The sequence below is a fragment of the Tursiops truncatus genome, chromosome 14, assembly GCF_011762595.2.
Source record: "Tursiops truncatus isolate mTurTru1 chromosome 14, mTurTru1.mat.Y, whole genome shotgun sequence".
Taxonomy (NCBI): Eukaryota; Metazoa; Chordata; class Mammalia; order Artiodactyla; family Delphinidae; genus Tursiops; species Tursiops truncatus.
The window spans coordinates 219,401-240,452 of record NC_047047.1 but is presented as its reverse complement, the minus strand read 5'-3'; the positions used below and the strand labels follow the sequence as shown (position 1 = coordinate 240,452).

The following is a 21,052-nucleotide window of genomic DNA, read 5'->3' as shown; positions in this document are numbered from 1 at the left end:
GCCCGGTCATAGTGGGTGCAGGGTGGACTTCCTGTGCCCAGTACCTGGTCATCCATGGGTGCAGGGTGGACTTCCTGTGCCCAGTGCCTGGTCGTCCGTGGGTACAGGGTGGACCTCCTGTGCCCAGTGACTGGTCGTCCGTGGGTGCAGGGTGGACTTCCTGTGCCCAGTGCCTGGTCGTCCGTGGGTACAGGGTGGACCTCCTGTGCCCAGTGACTGGTCGTCCATGGGTGCAGGGTGGACTTCCTGTGCCCAGTGCCTGGTCGTCCGTGGGTGCAGGGTGGACTTCCTGTGCCCAGTGCCTGGTCGTCCGTGCGTGCAGGGTGGACTTCCTGTGCCCAGTGCCTGGTCGTCCATGCGTGCAGGGTGGACTTCCTGTGCCCAGTGCCCGGTCGTCCGTGGGTGCAGGGTGGACTTCCTGTGCCCAGTGCCCGGTCATAGTGGGTGCAGGGTGGACTTCCTGTGCCCAGTGCCTGGTCGTCCATGGGTGCAGGGTGGACTTCCTGTGCCCAGTGCCTGGTCGTCCGTGGGTGCAGAGTGGACTTCCTGTGCCCAGTGCCTGGTCGTCCGTGGGTGCAGGGTGGACTTCCTGTGCCCAGTGCCTGGTCGTCCATGCGTGCAGGGTGGACTTCCTGTGCCCAGTGCCTGGTCATAGTGGGTACAGGGTGGACTTCCTGTGCCCAGTGCCTGGTCGTCCGTGGGTGCAGGGTGGACTTCCTGTGCCCAGTGCCTGGTCATAGTGGGTACAGGGTGGACTTCCTGTGCCCAGTGCCTGGTCGTCCATGCGTGCAGGGTGGACTTCCTGTGCCCAGTGCCTGGTCATAGTGGGTACAGGGTGGACTTCCTGTGCCCAGTGCCTGGTCGTCCGTGGGTGCAGGGTGGACTTCCTGTGCCCAGTGACTGGTCGTCCGTGGGTGCAGGGTGGACTTCCTGTGCCCAGTGCCTGGTCGTCCATGCGTGCAGGGTGGACTTCCTGTGCCCAGTGCCTGGTCGTCCGTGGGTGCAGGGTGGACTTCCTGTGCCCAGTGCCTGGTCGTCCGTGGGTGCAGGGTGGACTTCCTGTGCCCAGTGCCCGGTCGTCCGTGGGTGCAGGGTGGACTTCCTGTGCCCAGTGCCCGGTCATAGTGGGTGCAGGGTGGACTTCCTGTGCCCAGTGCCTGGTCGTCCATGGGTGCAGGGTGGACTTCCTGTGCCCAGTGCCTGGTCGTCCGTGGGTGCAGAGTGGACTTCCTGTGCCCAGTGCCTGGTCGTCCGTGGGTGCAGAGTGGACTTCCTGTGCCCAGTGCCTGGTCGTCCGTGGGTGCAGGGTGGACTTCCTGTGCCCAGTGCCTGGTCGTCCAGGGGTGCAGGGTGGACTTCCTGTGCCCAGTGCCTGGTCATAGTGGGTACAGGGTGGACTTCCTGTGCCCAGTGCCTGGTCGTCCGTGGGTGCAGGGTGGACTTCCTGTGCCCAGTGCCTGGTCATAGTGGGTACAGGGTGGACTTCCTGTGCCCAGTGCCTGGTCGTCCATGCGTGCAGGGTGGACTTCCTGTGCCCAGTGCCTGGTCATAGTGGGTACAGGGTGGACTTCCTGTGCCCAGTGCCTGGTCGTCCGTGGGTGCAGGGTGGACTTCCTGTGCCCAGTGCCTGGTCATAGTGGGTACAGGGTGGACTTCCTGTGCCCAGTGCCTGGTCGTCCGTGGGTGCAGGGTGGACTTCCTGTGCCCAGTGACTGGTCGTCCGTGGGTGCAGGGTGGACTTCCTGTGCCCAGTGCCTGGTCATCCATGCGTGCAGGGTGGACTTCCTGTGCCCAGTGCCTGGTCGTCCGTGGGTGCAGGGTGGACTTCCTGTGCCCAGTGCCTGGTCGTCCGTGGGTGCAGGGTGGACTTCCTGTGCCCAGTGCCCGGTCGTCCGTGGGTGCAGGGTGGACTTCCTGTGCCCAGTGCCCGGTCATAGTGGGTGCAGGGTGGACTTCCTGTGCCCAGTGCCTGGTCGTCCATGGGTGCAGGGTGGACTTCCTGTGCCCAGTGCCTGGTCGTCCGTGGGTGCAGGGTGGACTTCCTGTGCCCAGTGCCTGGTCGTCCGTGGGTGCAGAGTGGACTTCCTGTGCCCAGTGCCTGGTCGTCCGTGGGTGCAGGGTGGACTTCCTGTGCCCAGTTCCTGGTCATCCATGGGTGCAGGGTGGACTTCCTGTGCCCAGTGCCCGGTCGTCCGTGGGTGCAGGGTGGACTTCCTGTGCCCAGGGCCTGGTCGTCCGTGGGTGCAGGGTGGACTTCCTGTGCCCAGTGCCCAGTCGTCCGTAGGTGCAGGGCCTACTTCTGGTGCCTGGTGTCCAGCCTCGTGCTGGGTGGTGTTCCCAAGCAGCAGTGGGATCTGTGACAAGGAAGCCTCATGGGTGGGCTTGGCACTTCCCTGGTGTAGAGCCTCCAAGACTGATCTGCCATCCCAGGGACCCTGTAAATGCCTATAGTCCTTCATATGTGGGTTTTGCTTAAATTAATGAAAAGTAAGGTCTGTTCTTGCAGCTGGCCTCCGGGGCCCTGGGGAAGAGCCAGCTGTCTGTGTCCTAAAGGAGTCTCTGCAGGAGTATTATCTGTGCCAGACCTCTTGCCCCAGCCGCTACCTTCCAGCTGGCCCTGGCTTAGAGCAGCTGATGGTGTTTATTTTAGCCTCTTGCTGTGATGCAGCCACTGAGCGCCTAATGATCAAGTGAGCCCGGGAACTCCCTGACTGCTGCTCCATGGCTGGTGAGACGTGCACCGAGATGCTGGTCTCCTAGGCCCTGGGAGCACCCGAGCAGGTTCTGGGCAGCCCGCGTCCCAAGCCAGCTCCCTTCTGCCTGTGAGCCTCTCATCCACTCACCCAGCCCGCCTCACGCATTTCCCTGTGCCTGGTGACCCCGAGAGGCTGGGGCGGGCCTCCAGCACGGCTGCCCTGGCTCTGCACCAGGTGCCCTGCAGTGGCCTTTCCGTGCCCCGCCGTTACAGCACCCTCCCCAATTCAAAGCAGAACGTGACCTGCCCGTCTCATTTATGGAACAGAATGAGAGCAGAATAAAAGAAATTGGCACGGCCAGGGCAGAACAACACTGCGTGTCTGTCCTCGATCACCATGGTAACCACCACGGGTGACAGGCGTGCTCTTCCATCTGTTTAATTTTACGTGTGGGAAGAGCGAGGTGCAGGATGGTTTAACGGCTTCCCCAGCGCGTTCCAGCCCAGGGCTTGTCCCCGTGCTTGTGCTGCCACAGCCAGGCTACGGGAGGCCCCCCCATCACTTCAGTAATTAAATGCCACGGAGTTCCCACGGCACTCTGCACTTCACTCTGCATCTGGAGGGCAGAACGCACTGCTGACAGCACAGGCAGTGGATTGCTCACTGCAGTGATTGCCCATTTCTGCAAACCCCAGCCCAGGCACCTGAGCGGCCCTCGTCAGTGTTCTCAGCCCGAGCCAAAGTCAGGCAGTTGAACAAAGGCCCGATTGCACTGGCCATGGCACCGGGGGGTAAGAGCCCTGTACGGCCATTCACTCATCAGCAAAAAGCACTGGAGGAGAGCTGGGCACCCGGGGCCTCTGCTGGGGCCCAGACATACAGAGAAGAACCAGAAACCCGTTTCTGCCCCCACTCAGAGAGGAGGACGAGGAAACACACGCTTACAGTGGAATTTGAAAAGCACTGGGGTGGAGGCCTGGCAGGTACTAAGGCGCACGGAGTGGGAGGGTACCTCACTCAGACCAGGGAGGAAGTGGGAGCAGCTGCAGAGGGGCCTGTGAACCGTCTTCCAGAGGTGATGCTGCCTTGCTTCTTAAAGGACTGAGAGGAAGTATGTGGGCCGACAAAGCAGAAAGGGAGTCCAGCAGAGGGATGAGCAGGCGGAGCGGGGAGAGGAGAGAGACCGTGGTTTCTACGTGGGGTGACTTGACCTAATTTGATGTGACTGAGACGGAGGTAGGCAGGAGAAGCTGCGTGTCGGTGACGGTTCTCTGCAGAGGCAAAGTTTACTTTAGGTCTTAAAGCGGTGGAGCTGAGCGTGCAGGGGTGAGTGGTGGAGCGTGGGAGGGGCTGGAGCCAGCCAAGGGCCGGGGCCTGAGGACCTGAGCGGCCCAGTGCAGGAGGGAGCAGAGCTGGACGGCTCTCTTCCCCTGTGTCAGGGAACCTCAGCTTTTATCCTGAGGGCAGCAGGGCTCCTGAAGGGTTTTAAATAATAGATGTGATCAGATTTTTGTATCCAAAGGATAAAGCTAGACTTCTGCTCACAGCTAAGATAAAGTAATGAGGTCAGGATTTACCTTCCCATCAGAAACAACTGAAAAAACAGACAAATATATACAACAGTGGTTTGTGAGACACTAGATACTAGAAAACTAAGGACAGTGATCCATGACAGACGAGAACAAACAGGAGGATCCCAGCTCACTGCCTGGAGAGAAGGCCAGGCGTTGGCATGGCGAGGGGAGCGAAGGTGCCCAGCAGGTGCCCTGGAGGGGTGGTGTGGAGACGAGGGTCTGGGTGACCGAGCCCCAGTGGGGAGGGATCTGCACAGAGAGAAAAGCCCAGCGGGTACAGAGCATCCCTGGACCAGGACGCTGAGAACTAATAGGCAGGTGTGTGTGAGGAACGCACGGAGCCAGGAGCACGGTGACAGGAAGGGTCCTCACTCTCAGTGTCTGCAGATACGCAGCTGGAAGGTGCCTGTTCCCGCCAGCCGGCTCCCAGGGCACCGGGCCGTCCGTGCAGAGGAATCTTGCCTGGTAGTGGCAGCACCGCTCCCGTCCCACCTGTGTCTGATGGCAGTAAAGAAGCACTGGGCGTGGGGAGGAGCAGGAAAACATGCCCCACCGCAACGAGATCAACCAACCAGTCAATGAAAGCTGACTCAGAACTGACACAGACGTTTGAATTAGCAGACAAAGATATTAACACAGATGTTATAATTGCATTCACTATGCTCAGAAAGGTAAGCAGAAACATGGAAGATACTTTAAAGACCAAAACCAAACTTTAAGAAATAACTACACGTGTGAGATCAAGAATACCCTGGATGGCATTAACAGCAGGTTAGACGTTGCTAAGAAAATATTAGTGAAAACTTGACGGTATAGTGATAGAAACCATGAAAAATGAAACAGAGATAAAAGAGAATTGTTTTAAATTAAAAGAGCATCAGTGAGCAATGGGGCAACTTCAAGTGGCCAAATATATTTCTAACTGGAGTCCCCAAACTAAAGGAGAAAAGGGTGGGACAGAAAAATTATTTGAAGAAATAATGACCAAAGTTGTTCTGAATTTGATGAAAACTATAAACTCACAAATCAGTGACAGCTGGCGAATCCCAAGCACAAGGAACGTGGAGAAAACTACACCAAGGCAAATTATCATCAAACCGTTCACAATCTGTGATGAAGAAAACCTTAAAGGTAGCAAGAGAAAAAAATACATGTGAAGTAGGAAAAAATAAGGATGAAGGTGGATTTCTTGTCAGGAATTCTGCAGGTGAGAAGACAGTAGGAAACTAAATAAATCATGAAAGAAATGAATCTGTCAAGTTAGGATCCTATACGCAGTAAAAGTATCTTTCATAAATGAAAGCGGGACTTCCCTGGTGGTCCAGTGGTTAAGAATCTGCCTTCCAATACAGGGGACAGGGGTTCGATCCCTGGTTGGGGAACTAAGGTCCCACACGCCGAGGGGCAGCTAAGCCTGTGTGCCACAACTAGAGAAGCCTGCGTGCTGTAACGAAGACCCAGTGCAGCCAAAAAGCAAACAAAATCTCTCATAAATGAAAGCAAAATAAAGAATCATTCAGACACAGTAAAGCTAAAAGATTTCATCACCAATGGACCCACACTATGAAAAATGTTGAACAGCGTTCTTTAGGAAGAAGGGAAGTGACACCAGTTGGCAATGGGTCTATACGAAGGAATGAGGAGCAGTAGAAACGGTAACTACGTGGATAAATGCATCCGATTTTTCCCTTACTATTTAAAAATCTTTAAAATAAAACTGACTTTAAACAAAAATAGAAATAGTGCAGTTTGGGATTAAAAATGTATATAAAAGTGAAGTATGTGGTAGCAGATGCACAGAGGGTGGGAGGGGAGCCCCAGAAGCGCCATGCACACTGTCGGGAGTCTTGTCTACTCGTGTGCTGCGTGAGGACGTGTAGGTAGGTGACCATAAACTAGAGACGCGGGCAACCACTAAACGTCAAAGCAAAGAGTTTCAGCAAACAGGCTAACAGAGGCGATCAAATAGAACCACAGAAACTTCCATTAATCCAAAAGAAGGTGTAAAAAGAGGGGAACGGGAACAAAGTACATGGGTCAGATAGAAAACCTGTAGTGAAATGTAGGTTTATACCTAATCATGTAAATAATCACATTAAATACGAATCATCTGAATAGCCTCAAGGAGAATTCAGAGCTTGTTACGAAAAAAAAAGACAAGGCCCAACCATATGCTGTGAACAGAAAACAGATTTTAATACTTTAAATATAAAACCATAAATCAGTTAAAATTAGAAGGCCACACAGTTGATCCCATTACTCGCAGTCTCTGTGGTTTTATGGTGTTCTATAAGGTTTCCATGAGCACTGAATTAGTGAATACTGAGCTGTTGCCCCTAAGTGAGATGTGTGCGTCGCACACAGACTACAATCTTAAATACTAAAAACAACCCATCAGGGTAGATTCTATTTTCTTTGTTTTACAAAAGAGAAAATAGGTTCAGAAGTATGAAGTGACCTGCCTGAGGCTGCCTGACTAACAGGTGATGGACGGAGTCAGGATCCAAACTGATTAAGAACTGATAAACCTCTAGACAGCTGGATAAAGAATAAAGAGAGATACACAAATTATCAATACCACGGATAATAAAACTGACATCACTGCAGATCCTACAGAATGATAAGGGATTATTATTTTAAAAAACTTTATGCCAATAAACTTAACAAATTAGAATGGATATATTTCTTAAAAGACACAAATTGATAAGGTGAACTAAAAAACCTGGATAGACCTCTATTTATTAAAGAAATTGAATTAGTTTAAAACCTTTCACAAAGAAAACTGCAGGCCTAAGTGGCTGTATTGATGAAGTATACCTATTGGTTAAGGAAGAAATTATAACAATTCTAGGGAAACTCTTCCAGAAAATTGAAAAGAAGAGAGAATGCTTCCTGACTCTTTCTATGAAGCCAGCATTACCCTCATAACAAAACCAGGCAAAGACATTAAAAAGTAAAACTACAGACCAATATCACTCAAAACATAGGTGTAAAAATTCTCAGCAAAATTTTAGCAAGTCAAATACAGCGATAAGTAAAAAGGATAATACATCCTGATCAAGTAGAGTTTATCCCAGGAACTTAAGCTTTGATTAATGTTTGACAGTCAATACAATTCAGCGTATTAACAAACTCAAAAATGAACATAACATGATCATTTCAGTAGATGTGGAAAAAAATTTTGACAAAATCCAACATAAATTAGAGTAGGATTCAGAACAAAGACGTGCGTCAAATGACTCAAGTTTTTTTGCTGCGCTGTCCACGTCTGCACATTAAAACTCTCAGAAAATGAGAAAAGAGAAGTGAGCTTCTCAGCCTGATAAAGGGTATCTGTGAAAACCCACAGCTAACCTCAGACTTAATGGTGAGAAACTAAAAGCTGGGACTTCCCTGGTGGCACAGAGATTAAGAATCCACCTGCCAATGCAGGGGACACCGGTTTGAGCCCGGGTCTGGGAAGATCCCACATGCCACCGCAGAGCAACTAAGCCCATGCGCCACAACTACTGAAGCCCGCGCACCTAGAGCCTGTGCTCTGCAACAAGAGAAGCCACAGCTCGCCGCAACTAGAGGAAGCCCAGGTGCAGCAACGAAGACCAAACACAGCCAAAAATACATAAAATTAATTAAGAAAAACCCCAAAACTGAAAGCTTTCCCCAGGATCAGGGTCCAGTTAGGGATGTCCATTCTTACCAGTTCTATTCAACATTGTGCTGTTAAGTTCTAGCCAGAGCAGTTAGTCAAGGCAGAGGAAGAGGTGTGGAGATGGGAGAGGAAAGAGGAAGACCATCTGTGTCTGAGATGACGTGAACTTGTACATAGAGAACCTTAAGGAATCCACAGTCACACACACTCAGACACAGACAAAGACTTTTTTAGAGACAGTGAATTAGTTTCAGCAAGGTTACAGGATACAAGATCAATATACAAAAGTCAGTTTTGTTTCTCTACACCAGCAATGAATAATTGGAAATTGACATTTAAAAAATGATACCAATTTTAATAGCATCAAAAATATAAATTACTTAGGAATAAATCTGACAAAAGATGAGTAAGACCAGCACAATGAACACTCCAAAATATTGCAAAGTAAAGAAAGAAAGAAGTCTTCAATAAGTAGAGAAGTATACTTTATTCAGGAGTGAGAAAGCAGTATTGTTAAGGTGTTTATTCGCCAAAAACTGACCTATAGCTTCCATGGAATACCAATCAAGATCTCACCCAACTTTTTGGTAGAAATTGACAATCTGGTTCCCAGATTCATACAGGCATGCAGAGGACCTAGAATAGTCAAAACAACCTTGAAAAGAAAAAGTTGGAAAGCTTAACACTGATTTCAAGACATATTAAAAAGCCACAGTAATCAGTGTGATATTGGTGTGAAGACAAATGGCTAGATTAATAGATACTTTTTCTGAAAACAGAAAAGTGTCCATTAAGTTTGGTGACAGGGGAGTCGTAAGTGATCTTGTCCAGATACATTTGATGGAACGATGGGGTGAGAAACCGTATTTCAGGAGACAGAAGTGAGTGGAGGACTCCTGGAAGCCTGGGAGAGTGATTCATGTGGAAATCCCACCCCCCTCTGCTCTGAACACAGAGAGGTTGGTTGGTTCTTGATACTCTGGATGTAAACGAATGGAACACAAGAGAGTTGATACGCTGGCCTCCTGGGTTCCGGGATGAAGCAGGTGGTGGTGGCCAGCTTTCCCCTCCTGCAGGAGAACACGGACAGGCAGCCTCTGGAGGGCGTCAGGGATCCAGGCCAGGTGCACTGGTCTAAGGGCTGAGCCCCCTCCTGGGAGTGGTCAGTACTGAGCCCCTGCCTGGGATGAGGGAGGGAATGGAGCCCCACCTGGAGTTGGAGTCTGGCTCTGGCCTGAGGGCTAGATCTTCACCTTTCCTGCAGGACCAGACTCAAGCCACCCGATTACACCTGGTTCTGAGGGGAGGTCCCAGAGACCAGGCAGAAGCAGCAACAAAACTGCAGGAGGGGATAAAGGAGAGGAAACAGGGCAGCGAGACACTCAACGCTCAGGGCGAGCCTGCACTCAGTTCGTGGGAAAGTCCTGCATCACAGAGGCCAGCAGCCTGAAGAACGGGCAGGAGAACCTAAGAAGGCTTTGAAATCGGCACATTTCAGCTCCTCCAAGAGGAAAAAGAAGGAATAATGTCCATCCCACCAAAAGGAAGAAAAAATAGTATTATGAAGAAGAAAATTAAAACAGCAGGTAGATGGATGTGAATCAGAAACCACTGGATAGGACAGAAGCAACTTGAAACTTTGGAAAGGAAACATATATTTAAATACGAAACCTCTGTGGGGGACACACGCTTTGGACTGGACACAGCTGAGATGGACTTGGCCACACCGGAAGCCCCACAGAGGAGCTAGTCCAGAGATGGAGCAGAGGCGAAGCAAGAAGAAAGTATACACGGGGTGGACGCCGAGCTTCAGACGACTTCTAACACGACTTTCAGAAGCAGAGAGCAGAGGCTGGGAGAGAGAATCCTCGAGGATGATCACGGTGGGGTCCCCCAGACGGAAGATGGGCCCTCGTGTGAGTCGGAATCACAGCCACAAATGCAAACCTGAACTTGCCGTAACTGTGAAGCCTCAGAGGACAAGCAGACACCAAACACAGGCCCGTCAGAGAGTTGAGTGACAAGGAAGGAAGGGCCATGTGGACACTGTTCCGAGCACCTAGGCGTCAAGGCAGCAGGAAAGGAGGTGCCGGTAGACAGGAGGGGGTTAGTCAGTTATAGGAGGGGCGGAGTCGAGGACAGGAGAGACGGGGTGTGGGAGGTGTCAGTGAGGGTGAAGGGTCGCCCCGTGGGACCCTGCACCCTGGAGGCTGAGGGGCTGGGTCTGGACAGAGGTTGCCCTGACGCTGGGGGAATCTCCAGCGTTCGTTCCATCCATGAAGTGGGAAGTGATAGCCTGAGAGTAAGGCAAGGACAGAGTGGACAATAAGGTAGGTCACTTACTCATTCACCTGCTCTCTTTAAAGCACCACTGGACCTTGGTCCTGGGAGGCAGAGTGGACCCGTGTGGGGTAGCGGGATCTGGGGGCTCCAGAGCTACTGAAACAATGGGATAGAGAGGAGAGGAGGGGCAGAGACTGGGAGTAACGGCGTGTCCACGCTCGTCCTCAAGCAGCCCACGCCTGCTTTGACGTCGCTGACCAGCAGGCCCAGCAGGGCGACGGGTCGGCCGCGTGTGTCTGGGTCCTGCTGGGCGGGTGAAGTTGAGGGTGAATTGTACCAAAGGGCCGTGGATTCCGACCCTGCCACCAGTCTGTGCTGTGAGCCATGCCTCTCTCTCATGGAGTATTGTTTTCTTCTCCAGCCGTTCAGTTCTGGGAAATCTGTAGAGATGTTTTAGCCAGGGTTCTCCTTTCTCAAAGACTCGTTCATTCCGAACGAATTTTATTAAGCATGTACTACATGCCAGGCACTGTTCCAGTTGTTTGGAACACGTTAGTGCATTAGTCACGAAAGTCCCACCCGTGGAGCTTACGCTGGAGTGGGGAGGCAGACGGTGAGCCATCGGTCCGTGGATCCTCACACAACCGCCCCCACTCTGCCAGCTGGAGCAGCGGGCGCGGTGGCCGAGGGCTGGGCCGCTCCACTTGCGGGTGGAGGCCGACCGGGGCGGCGCTGTCCACAGAGGTCCTCTCACGCGCAGCGGAGCCCAGCAGCCCAGGGCCTCCCTGGGCCTCTTCTGGGCTCCTGCACGGGCTTCAGGTCTACGAAGGGCCGAACAGGGTGGTTCTGAAACCCTCCTGAGCGTACTGGTTCCTTACAGCATAGAACACCAGTTCAAAGACCGGAGAAACTGGGAAGGGCCTCGTCTGCGGCAGCCTCAGAGGCCGCCTCCCGGCTCCTGGTGAGGCGGGGCAGCCGGCTGCCCAGAGGCCTCCTTGCCCCGCCTGCGGCTGTGGCTGGGGCTGGAGACTCAGCAGAGGTGTGGGCGGGAGGGCGGGCCGTGGCCCCCACGCTGCCGGCTGCAGACTCACCTGCCCCTGCTCTCTCCGCTCCTCTCTCCCAGCTGCCCACCCGGCCCAGGTGCAGGGCCGGCCCACCGCCGCAGTGTCGCCCCTGCGCGCCCAGAGCCTGCCCGCCATCGGGTCCCCACAGCACAGCCCCCGGCCAGCCATCCCGCTCTCGTCGGCAGCCTCGGCCGTCACTCCTCCTAACGTCAGCGCCGTCCACCTCCACGGGGAGGCCGGAGCGGGCCCTGCCGGCGGCCGGTCGGCACCCAGCCCCACCAGTGCAGGAGGTAGACCCGACGAGAGGAGAAGCGAAAGGGTAAGTGGCCCACCCTGGGCGGCCCAGGCCCAGCTGGTTGTTGACCCTCTTGGGCACCAGACGCCTATCCCGTTTTGTAAATTAAGGCTCGCGTGCGGGCACCAGGCGCGTGACACAGAGGGAGGCCAAGCCAGCAAAGCGGTGGCACTCCAGTGGCCGCAGTTTGGGGAGGGATGACCGGAGCCCAGCTAGTTTTCTCACACATGAGAAAAAGCGCCCCCTCGAGATGCTTCGTTCCTCCTGTTGCAAAGTCATTGTAAACTACTCACTTTGCTGGGCCTAGACACCTTCTGCCAAGTGCCAGGATCTCTAAGAACAAATCCACGGATCTACTCGCGTGCTGCGTGAGCAGGGCCTTCCCCCTCGACGTGCTGTCCTCGTGCAGTGCACAACCCGCTCGGCCACGGGGCAGCAGCCAGAGGAGGCGGCCAGCCTCCTAGTGGGTGTGGACGGCATTTCAGCTCTTCTTTAACAGCGAAGGAAGTGGGGCTGATTTCAGAACGAAATCCGAGTCCAGGCAGCTTGCCTCAGCTGCCACCAGCTAGACATCAGGTGAGCCACCCAGCCACCATAATTCAAGCCACGTATGTAACTTATAATCTTCCAATAAGTCACATTTTTGAAAGTTAAAACAATTTAAAAATAAGATAAAACATGAAATTCATTTTATTGATATAATCTATTAGACCCAGTATCCAGAAACATTGTCATTTCAACACGTAATCTGCATAAAAAAGTTGTTGATGAGCTGTTTCACCTTTTTCACATTCAAAGCCAATGAGACGTGTCGGGTGGTCAGGCCTCCGCGCTGCCCGGGCTGTGCTGGGGGGGGGGCTGGGTCTCCGGCAGGGGCCACTCCCTTTATTGGCCTTGCTCTCGAAGTGGCTTGTTCTCTCTCTTGGCTTTGCCACGGTCTGTGGATGTTTTCAAACCTTTCACTGTAAAGCCAGCCTTTGATTAGAGTGTGCCCCTCGACCTAGCCGGCAGCCTCTCCTCTCCCTTGGGGACGGTACCCAATCCAGATGGCTCAGGCTGTCTGCCTGGGACCCCAGAGGCACATCCACCCCTCACCACCCCGTGCCCTCGGGGCCCAGGCACCTCGCAGAAAGGCTCAGGCTTCCTCACCGCCTGTCCCCTGGTCCAGAGGGATGCTCTCCCTACGCTCCCCGGAGAGGGAGAGGCCTCCGTCTCGGCCCTGACGGCTGCCTCGTCCTGAGACGGGCAGGTGGCTGGGCATGAAGGGACTCCTTGCTCTGTGTTTTGCGTCCACGTCTGCTTGAAGATCACCCGTCGTGGTCCACTCTTTCCACCTCGCTGCCTGGGCGGGAGACATAGCCGGGTCCCCCCAGGAGGGCGGGTGGTCCCACCCTCTCCCTTGGACGACCTTCCTGGAAGACAAGCTCCCTGGGACCTCTGACTCAGAAAGGGAAGAGCCGTGCCAGCTCCGTGACCGGTTCTGGTTCTTGGCCGCAAGTTCCCCCCTTCTAGTTTGTGAAAGAGACGGGGCTGCTGCCTGAGCGGGGTCGGGTGTTTGGGGGCCTCGTGGGGAGTGATACCCCTCCGCCCTCCTCCGTGGTCGCTGGCTCCGCTCTTAGGGGCACTTGGCTTCGCTCGAGGCCCGCGCTCTGCCAGCAGCTCCCGCCTAACGAGGAACAGCCGCGTCACCTCAGCTCAGGCGGCTCCGGGTCGGCCATGCAGCAGCCCGTGCCAGCCGAGCTGGGGGTGTGGGGTTCCCGCCGCGCTCTCGGCAGAGGTGACTTGGATCTGGTGGCAGGAAGTGGGCAGGTGTCCGCAGGTGCAGCCGTGACCGGCAGCGTCAAAGCCGGGAGACAAGCACGTCGTCTGTGTGGCTTGCTTTTCTCACCTGTCAGACACAGCGAGAAGCAGTGGTGTGAAAAGGCGCCTGTGGGTGTTCTCCCTCCTGCACCCCCAGGTGAATTTTTCCCAATTTAGAGTGAAGTGCAAAGCGCCGCAGCTGTCGTTTCTGGCAGCAGGGTTGGCGGCGGCCGTTGGAGGGAAGCCGGGGCAAGCTGGGCGCCAGGGGCCTGCCCGCGGGACCCTGGGCTGCCCCTGCCCCCTGAGACCAGAGCCACAGATTTCACCCACTGAGAGCGCAGCGGGCTGCTTCCCATCTGTCCCTGGGTGAGCCCATCGTAGATGCACACGTGTTTAGTTACGGCAAAAGGCTTTTTAAGATAATTGGCAGTATTCTCCAGGCTGTTTCTGTTACTGAATTTTCCTCAAGAAAAGGCAGTGAGCTCCACCTGCACCGTCCGCAGAGACCCGAACCTCAGCGCCTGCATTCCCGGTGCCGAGCTCCGCTGAAATCCCATCCGGCCCTCCGAGCGCGGCAGCCCTGCGTGTGGAGGTGCTGCTGGGGGTCCCTGGCAGGCGGGCATCGCTAGCTATGCCCCTGGGGGTCGGGCCTGTCAGCCCTGCTCCAGGCGGGCCCTGCACGTGGGCCCTGCTCAGCCTCGGGGGGTGGGGGTCAGAGAGACTCACGTGCGGCAGGAGGGCCCTGAGCCAGCGTGTGCACCCCCCAGCTGCTCTCCCAGCGCTCTTCCCGCACGCCCGCCCCCGCTCCCCGGCCTGGTCGCACCCGCTCCCTGCAGGGCCTGCCCTGCAGCCGGGCCGCTGGCACAGAGCAGCTCTGGGGGCTGCAGTGAGCCCGTGACCACGGCCCTGCAGCCCACAGGGTTGAGGGAATGCAGGGCGGAGTGTGGAGCCGGGGGTGGGCGGGGGGCCTGGGGGGGCTGGTTCTGATCCAGCACTGCAGACTCTCCCGGAACCTGGGTCCCTTGGCCCAACCAGGCATCTGTTCTGCTTGGGGATGGGTCTGCCTGGGTTGGCCCTGGATGGGAGGGGCCGGTGCTTCCAAGGAGACCTGGAAGTACAAGTACTTCGAAGCTGCCAGTCTGAAGCAGACCCTCGGGGCAGCCATCAGTGCGGGATCCCCCAGCCCCCAGGGGTGGAAAGATTAGAGGCCCCAGGGCGTGGGGGAGGCCCCGGGAGTGGAGACAGGGAGGTTTCATCTTGGCAAAGTGCAGCGGGTGGGAGTCATATCTTCCCGTTGAAGGACTTGGATCTAGTGCTTCTGAAGGAGGGATCCTGCTTTTGGGGTCATCTTTGTGGCACCCAGAAATCGCAGAGTAGGAACCAAATCTTGGAAGCCTTTTAAGAAGGTGCTCCGTAGGATTTCAGTTAACGCTTTTGCACTTAGAAAATCTATTTTGTGCTTGAAACAACTACCAGATTTCACCTCTCATGTCCCTCAGCGGCTGTTTCCTGTCTTTGAGGTTTTATGAGCACATTAGCACCAGGTGGCGGGGATCCTTATCCCTTGGGGTGACTCCAGGGAAACTCACCAGAAAGGGGAGTCCTGGGCCCCCAGGAAGGTGGAAGCAGCTCGCGGTCACCCTGCAGCCGAGAGCATCTGGCGCTAGAGCCCTCCTGACCGGCCAGCTGGACGTCACTCCCCACTCGCTTGTCTGTCACACGGCAGGCGCCGGGCCAGGCAGAGCTCTGGGCACTGGTCGACGGACCTGAGGCCGGGGAGCAGGGGCGCCTTGGGACTGGGAGGCCTCCTGGGAGCTGTAGCCCGAGCACAGGCCAGAGGAGGTGGCCTGAAGTTGGGGAGCCCCAGAGCCACTGGGGGGGGCAGGCGGCTCACGTCAGCGCGGCTGCCCGGCGGGGGCATGGTGGGGCCAGGCCTGACCAGGGGCCCTCACCGCACCCTCCGCCCCTGTGTCCCCGCCTTCCCGCTGACCTCCTGCTGGAGCCTGACTCTGGCCGTGCTCTCCGTGGCACCAGCATGCTGAGGGTCTTCCTTGTGGCCCCAAGTTAGAAACACCCATCATGCGTTATGAAACCAGCTTAGTGGGTTTGGACCAGCGTGCTTTTAGACAGAGTAGGAGGCGCAGCAGGAGGTCGGCAGGTCCAGCACACAGGAGGGGTCTGCGTATTTGGGGGCATCTGTTGTTTTGTGCTCAGTCCTGATTTAGAACTTATTTCAGATAGTCTCAGGGCTCTGACTGGCAGATCCTGGAGGGTGCTGAGTGCATAGAAGGCCTGGTGACATTTGTTGACTGACAAGTGTCAGAAAAACTGCTGCCAGGAGAGTTTCACTCCTGTGACTTGTGGGAAGTTCTTTACTTTACGGGCCAGGAGAAAGTTAACTTTCTGCTGATGGATGAGCGAGTCTCCGTTTCGCAAAGTAGTGGCACATTGGAACTGGAAAGAGCCTCTAAAGGTGTCTGCGTTGAAATGTTCATTTTGGGTGGTCCTCCTGAGGCTCAGAGGTGCTGCCACTTGCCTGGGGTCCCAGAGCACTGGCAGTGGAGCCAGCCTAACTCCAGTCTCAGTGCCGTCTGGGATCCAGGGCGCTGACTTTGGTGGCCTCCCCATCCCCATGAGGCCGTGACCTCCGGTGTTTTTGGCTCGTCCAGGAGCTGAGGGGTGGCAAGTCCAGGGTAACTGCTGGCAGGAGGCCCTGAGGTCAGCCCAGGAAAGGGGGCTGTGAGCTGGAGTGTCTGCCTTCCGGTTCCGCACGACTCGAGTGCAGCTGTAGGGGGCCCGCAGTAGTGAACCGCTCGGCCGAGCCCACTCACAAGGTGTGGCCTTTGTGGCTGAGTCTCTGGGGGACGGGTTTGGGCTGACAGCCAGGACGGTAGCGGGCGGACCTGCCTGCCGTCGGGACCTCGTGGAAATGGGTGTGCGGGGGAACGGCCCTTTAGTAACCACACCCCCCGATTAAAAGTGTGTGTATATACCATAGGAGGGTTACAATGATACGTTTAGTGGAAACTCAGGAATGTGCAATCTGAAGAAATCTTGAAGATGAAGCTTTGAGAACAACCAGGCAGCTTTTCCTAAAGCGAAGAACCGCTGGTTTGTGAATTTGTTTCCCCCGCCAAGCCTCACCGCACTAAGCGGGCCGTTGCCCGTGCTGTTTCTATCGTGTGGACTGGGAGGGGGCTGCCGTCGCTCTGTAACCACGTATCGGTCGCTGCCAGCGTGTTTCCAGCTTTGAGACAGGCAGTGCTTTCCCGCATGATCACCAGCGGGGGTGGGGAGGCGTCCTGCAGACCTTAAACCCAGGGGGGAGTGGGCTGGGTCTGACCGCACCAGGACTGGAGTCCACTGCAGGCCCCGTCCTCGCGCTGATCTCCTGGGGGAGGGCAGGCCCAGACACGGGGAGCCCCGCGATCAGTGCTGCACCTCAGGTGTGGCTGCAGTGGAATCAGATTACGCGTGAAGCTCCGCTGAGCCCACGGCCCAGGTGGCACGTTCTCAAGGGCTTTGGGAACCCCGTCCGCTTCATGAATGAGTCGCTGAGAAGTCTGGCGGTCATCCGGTCAGCTGTGGTCGATGGAAGCCTGCGCCCTCCTGGGGACACGCGTGCTGGGCAGCCTGCACCGGCGCTGGGGTTGGCGCCCTGGCAGGGCGGAGGGCCCTTTGCTGAATGCCCTGGGCCGCTGGAGCCCCGGCGACTTCAGGCCTTCCCCTCAACTCCCTGTGGCCGGACTGCCCTCTGTGGGAGGAGGAGAGCCGGCATGTGGTGGGTGAGTCATCTTCAGGCAGAAAATGAGCCCATCCTGAAAGCACGAATCCCAGCTGTCAAAACAGCGACATCAGAGGTTTTACAGGCAGCTTCTTTGTGGAGGGGATATGCCACTGGAGCGTCCCTCCCTGTGACAAGGGCACAGGCCCTGAGTGGGACGGTACGGGGCCTCCTGGGGCAGCAGAGAGCTCAGAGGCAGCCTGGGACCTTCTCCTTTGCTCTCTCCCGGGAAGGCCTGGCCACCCCCACTTCTCCTTTTACTCCCTTTGACCTTTGTCCTGGGCTGAGATTCAATCCAGCTACTTCTGGGTCTCAGCTTGGTGCGGTGCTGGTGAGCCCTTCCGGGCACAGATGTGCACATGAGGGTCCAAGGTCAGGCAGCTAGTAACCACTGGGGGTAAAGCCAGGCCCTGTTGCCCAGTGAGGGCCCACACCCTCTCCTGGGCCCTGATGGGCAGCTTCTCCTGCTGGGTGCCCAGGTGTGCAGGGTGCAGCGGGGGATGGGGGAGGAAGCAGGAGCCATAACGACTACAGGACAGGTGAGACCTGCATTTGGAGAAAGAAGGCGCAAATGGATGAGTGAGTACGGAGGTGAGGCTGGGACGAGGCAGCCTGCCGTGGGGACTCGGCGAGCGCCCCCTGCCGCGCTTTCCCGATCAGTAAGATGGCACGATGGCGTCTCCCACCCCGGGGTTTGGAGGCAGGAAGTGAGTTAATCTCATGCATACTTCGCACAGGTATTTGGACAAGACTATTAGAGATCATTCTTAGGGATGTGACAGTTCATTGAAGGCCAGATCCCATAGACTAGTGGGATAGATACAGATGTAAAACTTGTATCCCCAAGGCTTCTAAGGAAAAATTAAAAGGAGATTTGATTTTGCAGTTTCAGAAAAAGGACACTTAATGTCGCCAAATCAAGACGCGTAGGCTACTCGAGATGAAGCCAGGTTAGCTGGCTTTCTGTTTGTGAAATGGTACATGTTCATCTCCTCGCCGGACGCTCCATTTCATTTGTCCACCAAGAAACACGGGTAGAAAGGGTTTTTTTAAGTTGTCAGTTTCACACCTGACATTTAACATGAAGGATGGATGGCGCCCAAGAAAACTATTCCAGTCAGAAGTTGGGTTTCTGCTGCAAAACAATAAACCAAAATTCATTTTTAAAATAGCAATAAACTCTAGAAATGGAAAAGAATTTGTGAATCACCTGTAATAGCTGTTCTGTAGCTCTCCCCAGAGGGCAGAAGTTACTGTAACTAATCAGGATGGGGGTGGATTTCACACCTGGACACCCAGGGCAGCCACGAGAGCTCGCCGGTGGTGTGTAAGGTGGATGTCCAGTGTGTCCGAGGGGCCACGGGTGATCCCACCTCAGGTTGGATTCTCTTGTGCGGAATTCCACCACTGGTGCCGCCTTCCGTGATCACTGTGTCCTCATAAAGACACGGGAGATTTTTTTCCAGTCTCTCATGCAAATGGAGTCAGCAATCTCAAGATTGCTTTGGCTATTCAGGGTCTTTTGTGTTTCCACACGAATTGTAAAAGTTTTTGTTCTAATTCTGTGAAGAATGCCAGTGGTAGTGTGATAGGGATTGCATTGAATCTGTAGGTTGCTTTGGGTGGTAGAGTCATTTTCACAGTGTTGATTCTTCCAATCCAAGAACATGGGATATCTCTCCATCTGTTTATGTCATCTTTGATTTCTTTCATCAGTGTTTCATAGTTTTCTGAGCACAAATCTTTAAGAGTGGCAAGAGTGGACATCCTTGTCTTGTTCCTGATCTTAGTGGAAATGCTTTCGGTGTTTCACCATTGAGTATGATGCTTGCTGTGGGTTTGTCGTATATGGCCTTTATTATGTTGAGGTAGGTTCCCTCTATCCCCATTTTCTGGAGAGTTTTTATCATACATGGGTGTTGAATTTTGTCCAAAGCTTTTTCTGCATCTATGGAGATGATCATGTGGTTTTTATTCCTTAATTTGTTAACATGGTGTATCACATTGATTGATTTGCATATATCGAAGAATCCTTGCATCCCTGGGTTAAACCCCACTTGATCGTGGTGTATGATCCTTTTAATGTGCTGTTGGATTCTGTTTGCTAGTATTTTGTTCAGGATTTTTGCATCTATGTTCATCAGTGATATTGGTCTATAATTTTCTTTTTTGTGGTATCTTTTTCTGGTTTTGGTATCAGGGTGAGGGTGGCCTCGTAGAATGAGTTTGGGAGTGTTCCTTCCTCTGCAATTTTTTGGAAGAGTTTGAAAAGGATAGGTGTTAGCTCTTCTCTAACTGTTTGATAGAATTCACCTGTGAAGCCATCTGGTCCTGGACTTTTGTTTGTTGGAAGATTTTTAATTACAGTTTCAATTTCATTACTTGTGACAGGTCTGTTTATATTTTTTATTTCTTCCTGGTTCAGTCTTGGAAAATTGTACCTTTCCAAGAATTTGTCCATTTCTTTGTGGTTGTCCATTTTATTGGCATAGCATTGCTTGTAGTAGTCTCTTATAATCCTTTGTATTTCTGTGGTGTCAGTTATGATTTCTCCTTTTTCATTTTGAATTTTATTGATTTGCATCCTCTCCCTTTTTTTTCTTGATGAGTCTGGCTAAGGGTTTATCAATTTTGTTTATCTTCTCAAAGAACCAGCATTTAGTTTTATTGATCTTTGCTATTGTTTTCTTCATTTCTATTTCATTTATTTCTGCTCTGATCTTTATGATTTCTTTCCTTCTACTGACTTTGGGTTTTCTTTGTTCTTCTTTCTCTAGTTGTTTTAAGTGTACAGTTAGATTGTTTCTTTGAGATTTTTCTTGTTTCTTGAGGTGAGGTTGAATTGCTCTAAACTTCCCTCTTAGAACTGCTTTTGCTGCGTCCCATAGGTTTTGGATCATCGTGTTTTTGTTGCCACTTGTTTCCATGTATTTTTTAATTTCTTCTTTGATTTCTTCAGTGATCTCTTGGTTATTTAGTAGTGCACTGGTTAGTCTCCATGTATTTGTGTTTTTTATAGTTTTTTTCCTGTAATTGATTTCCAGTCTCATAGCGTTGTTGTCAGAAAAGATGCTTAATACGATATCAATTTTCTTAAATTTTCCGAGGCTTGATTTGTGACCCAAGATGTGATCTGTCCTGGAGAATGTTCCGTGTGCACTTGAGAAGAATGTGTATCCTGCCACTTTTGGGTGGAATGTTCTATTAATATCAATTAAATCTGTCTGGTCTATTGTGTCATTTAAAGCTTGTGTTTCCTTATTTCTTTTCTGTTTGGATGATCTTCCATTGGTGTAAGTGGGGTGTTAAAGTCCCCTACTACTATTGTGTTACTGTCGATTTCTCCTTTCATGGTGGCTAGCATTTGCTTTATGTATTGAGGTGCTCCTATGTTGGGTGCATAAACATTTATAATTGTTATACCTTCTCTTGGATTGATCCTTTGATCATTACGTAGTGTCCCTCCTTCTCTCTTGTAACAGTCTTTATTTTAAAGTCTATTTTATCTGATACAAGTACTGCCACTCCAGCTTTCTTTTGATTTCCATTTGCATGGAATATCTTCTTCCATCCCTTCACTTTCAGTCTGTATGTGTCCCTAGGTCTGAGGTGGGCCTCTTGTAGACAGCATATATATGGGTCTTGTTTTTGTATCCATTCAGCCAGTCTATGTCTTTTGGTTGGGCATTTAATTCATTTACATTCAAGGTTATTATTGATATGTATGTTCCTATTACCATTTTCTTAACTGTTTTGGGTTTGTTTTTGTGGGTCTTTTTCTTCTCTTGTGTTTCCCACTTAGAGAAGTTTCTTTAGCATTTGTTGTAAAGCTGGTTTGGTGGTGCTGAATTCTCTTAGCTTTTGCTTGTCTGAAAAGCTTTTGATTTCTCTGTCGAATCTTAATGAG

General features: G+C 53.2%; 1 protein-coding gene across 13 annotated transcripts in view; it reads left to right on the top strand.

The window, feature by feature from the left end:
- SH3RF3 (SH3 domain containing ring finger 3) overlaps positions 1-21,052 on the top strand; it is a 260,049-nt gene that overhangs the window by 158,906 nt on the left and 80,091 nt on the right. For all 13 annotated transcript variants that reach the window (XM_073790913.1, XM_073790920.1, XM_073790911.1 and 10 more), the window contains one exon: positions 11,326-11,585. In XM_073790913.1, coding sequence (XP_073647014.1) covers positions 11,326-11,585 — 260 coding nt within the window. The remainder of the gene's footprint in view (positions 1-11,325; positions 11,586-21,052) is intronic.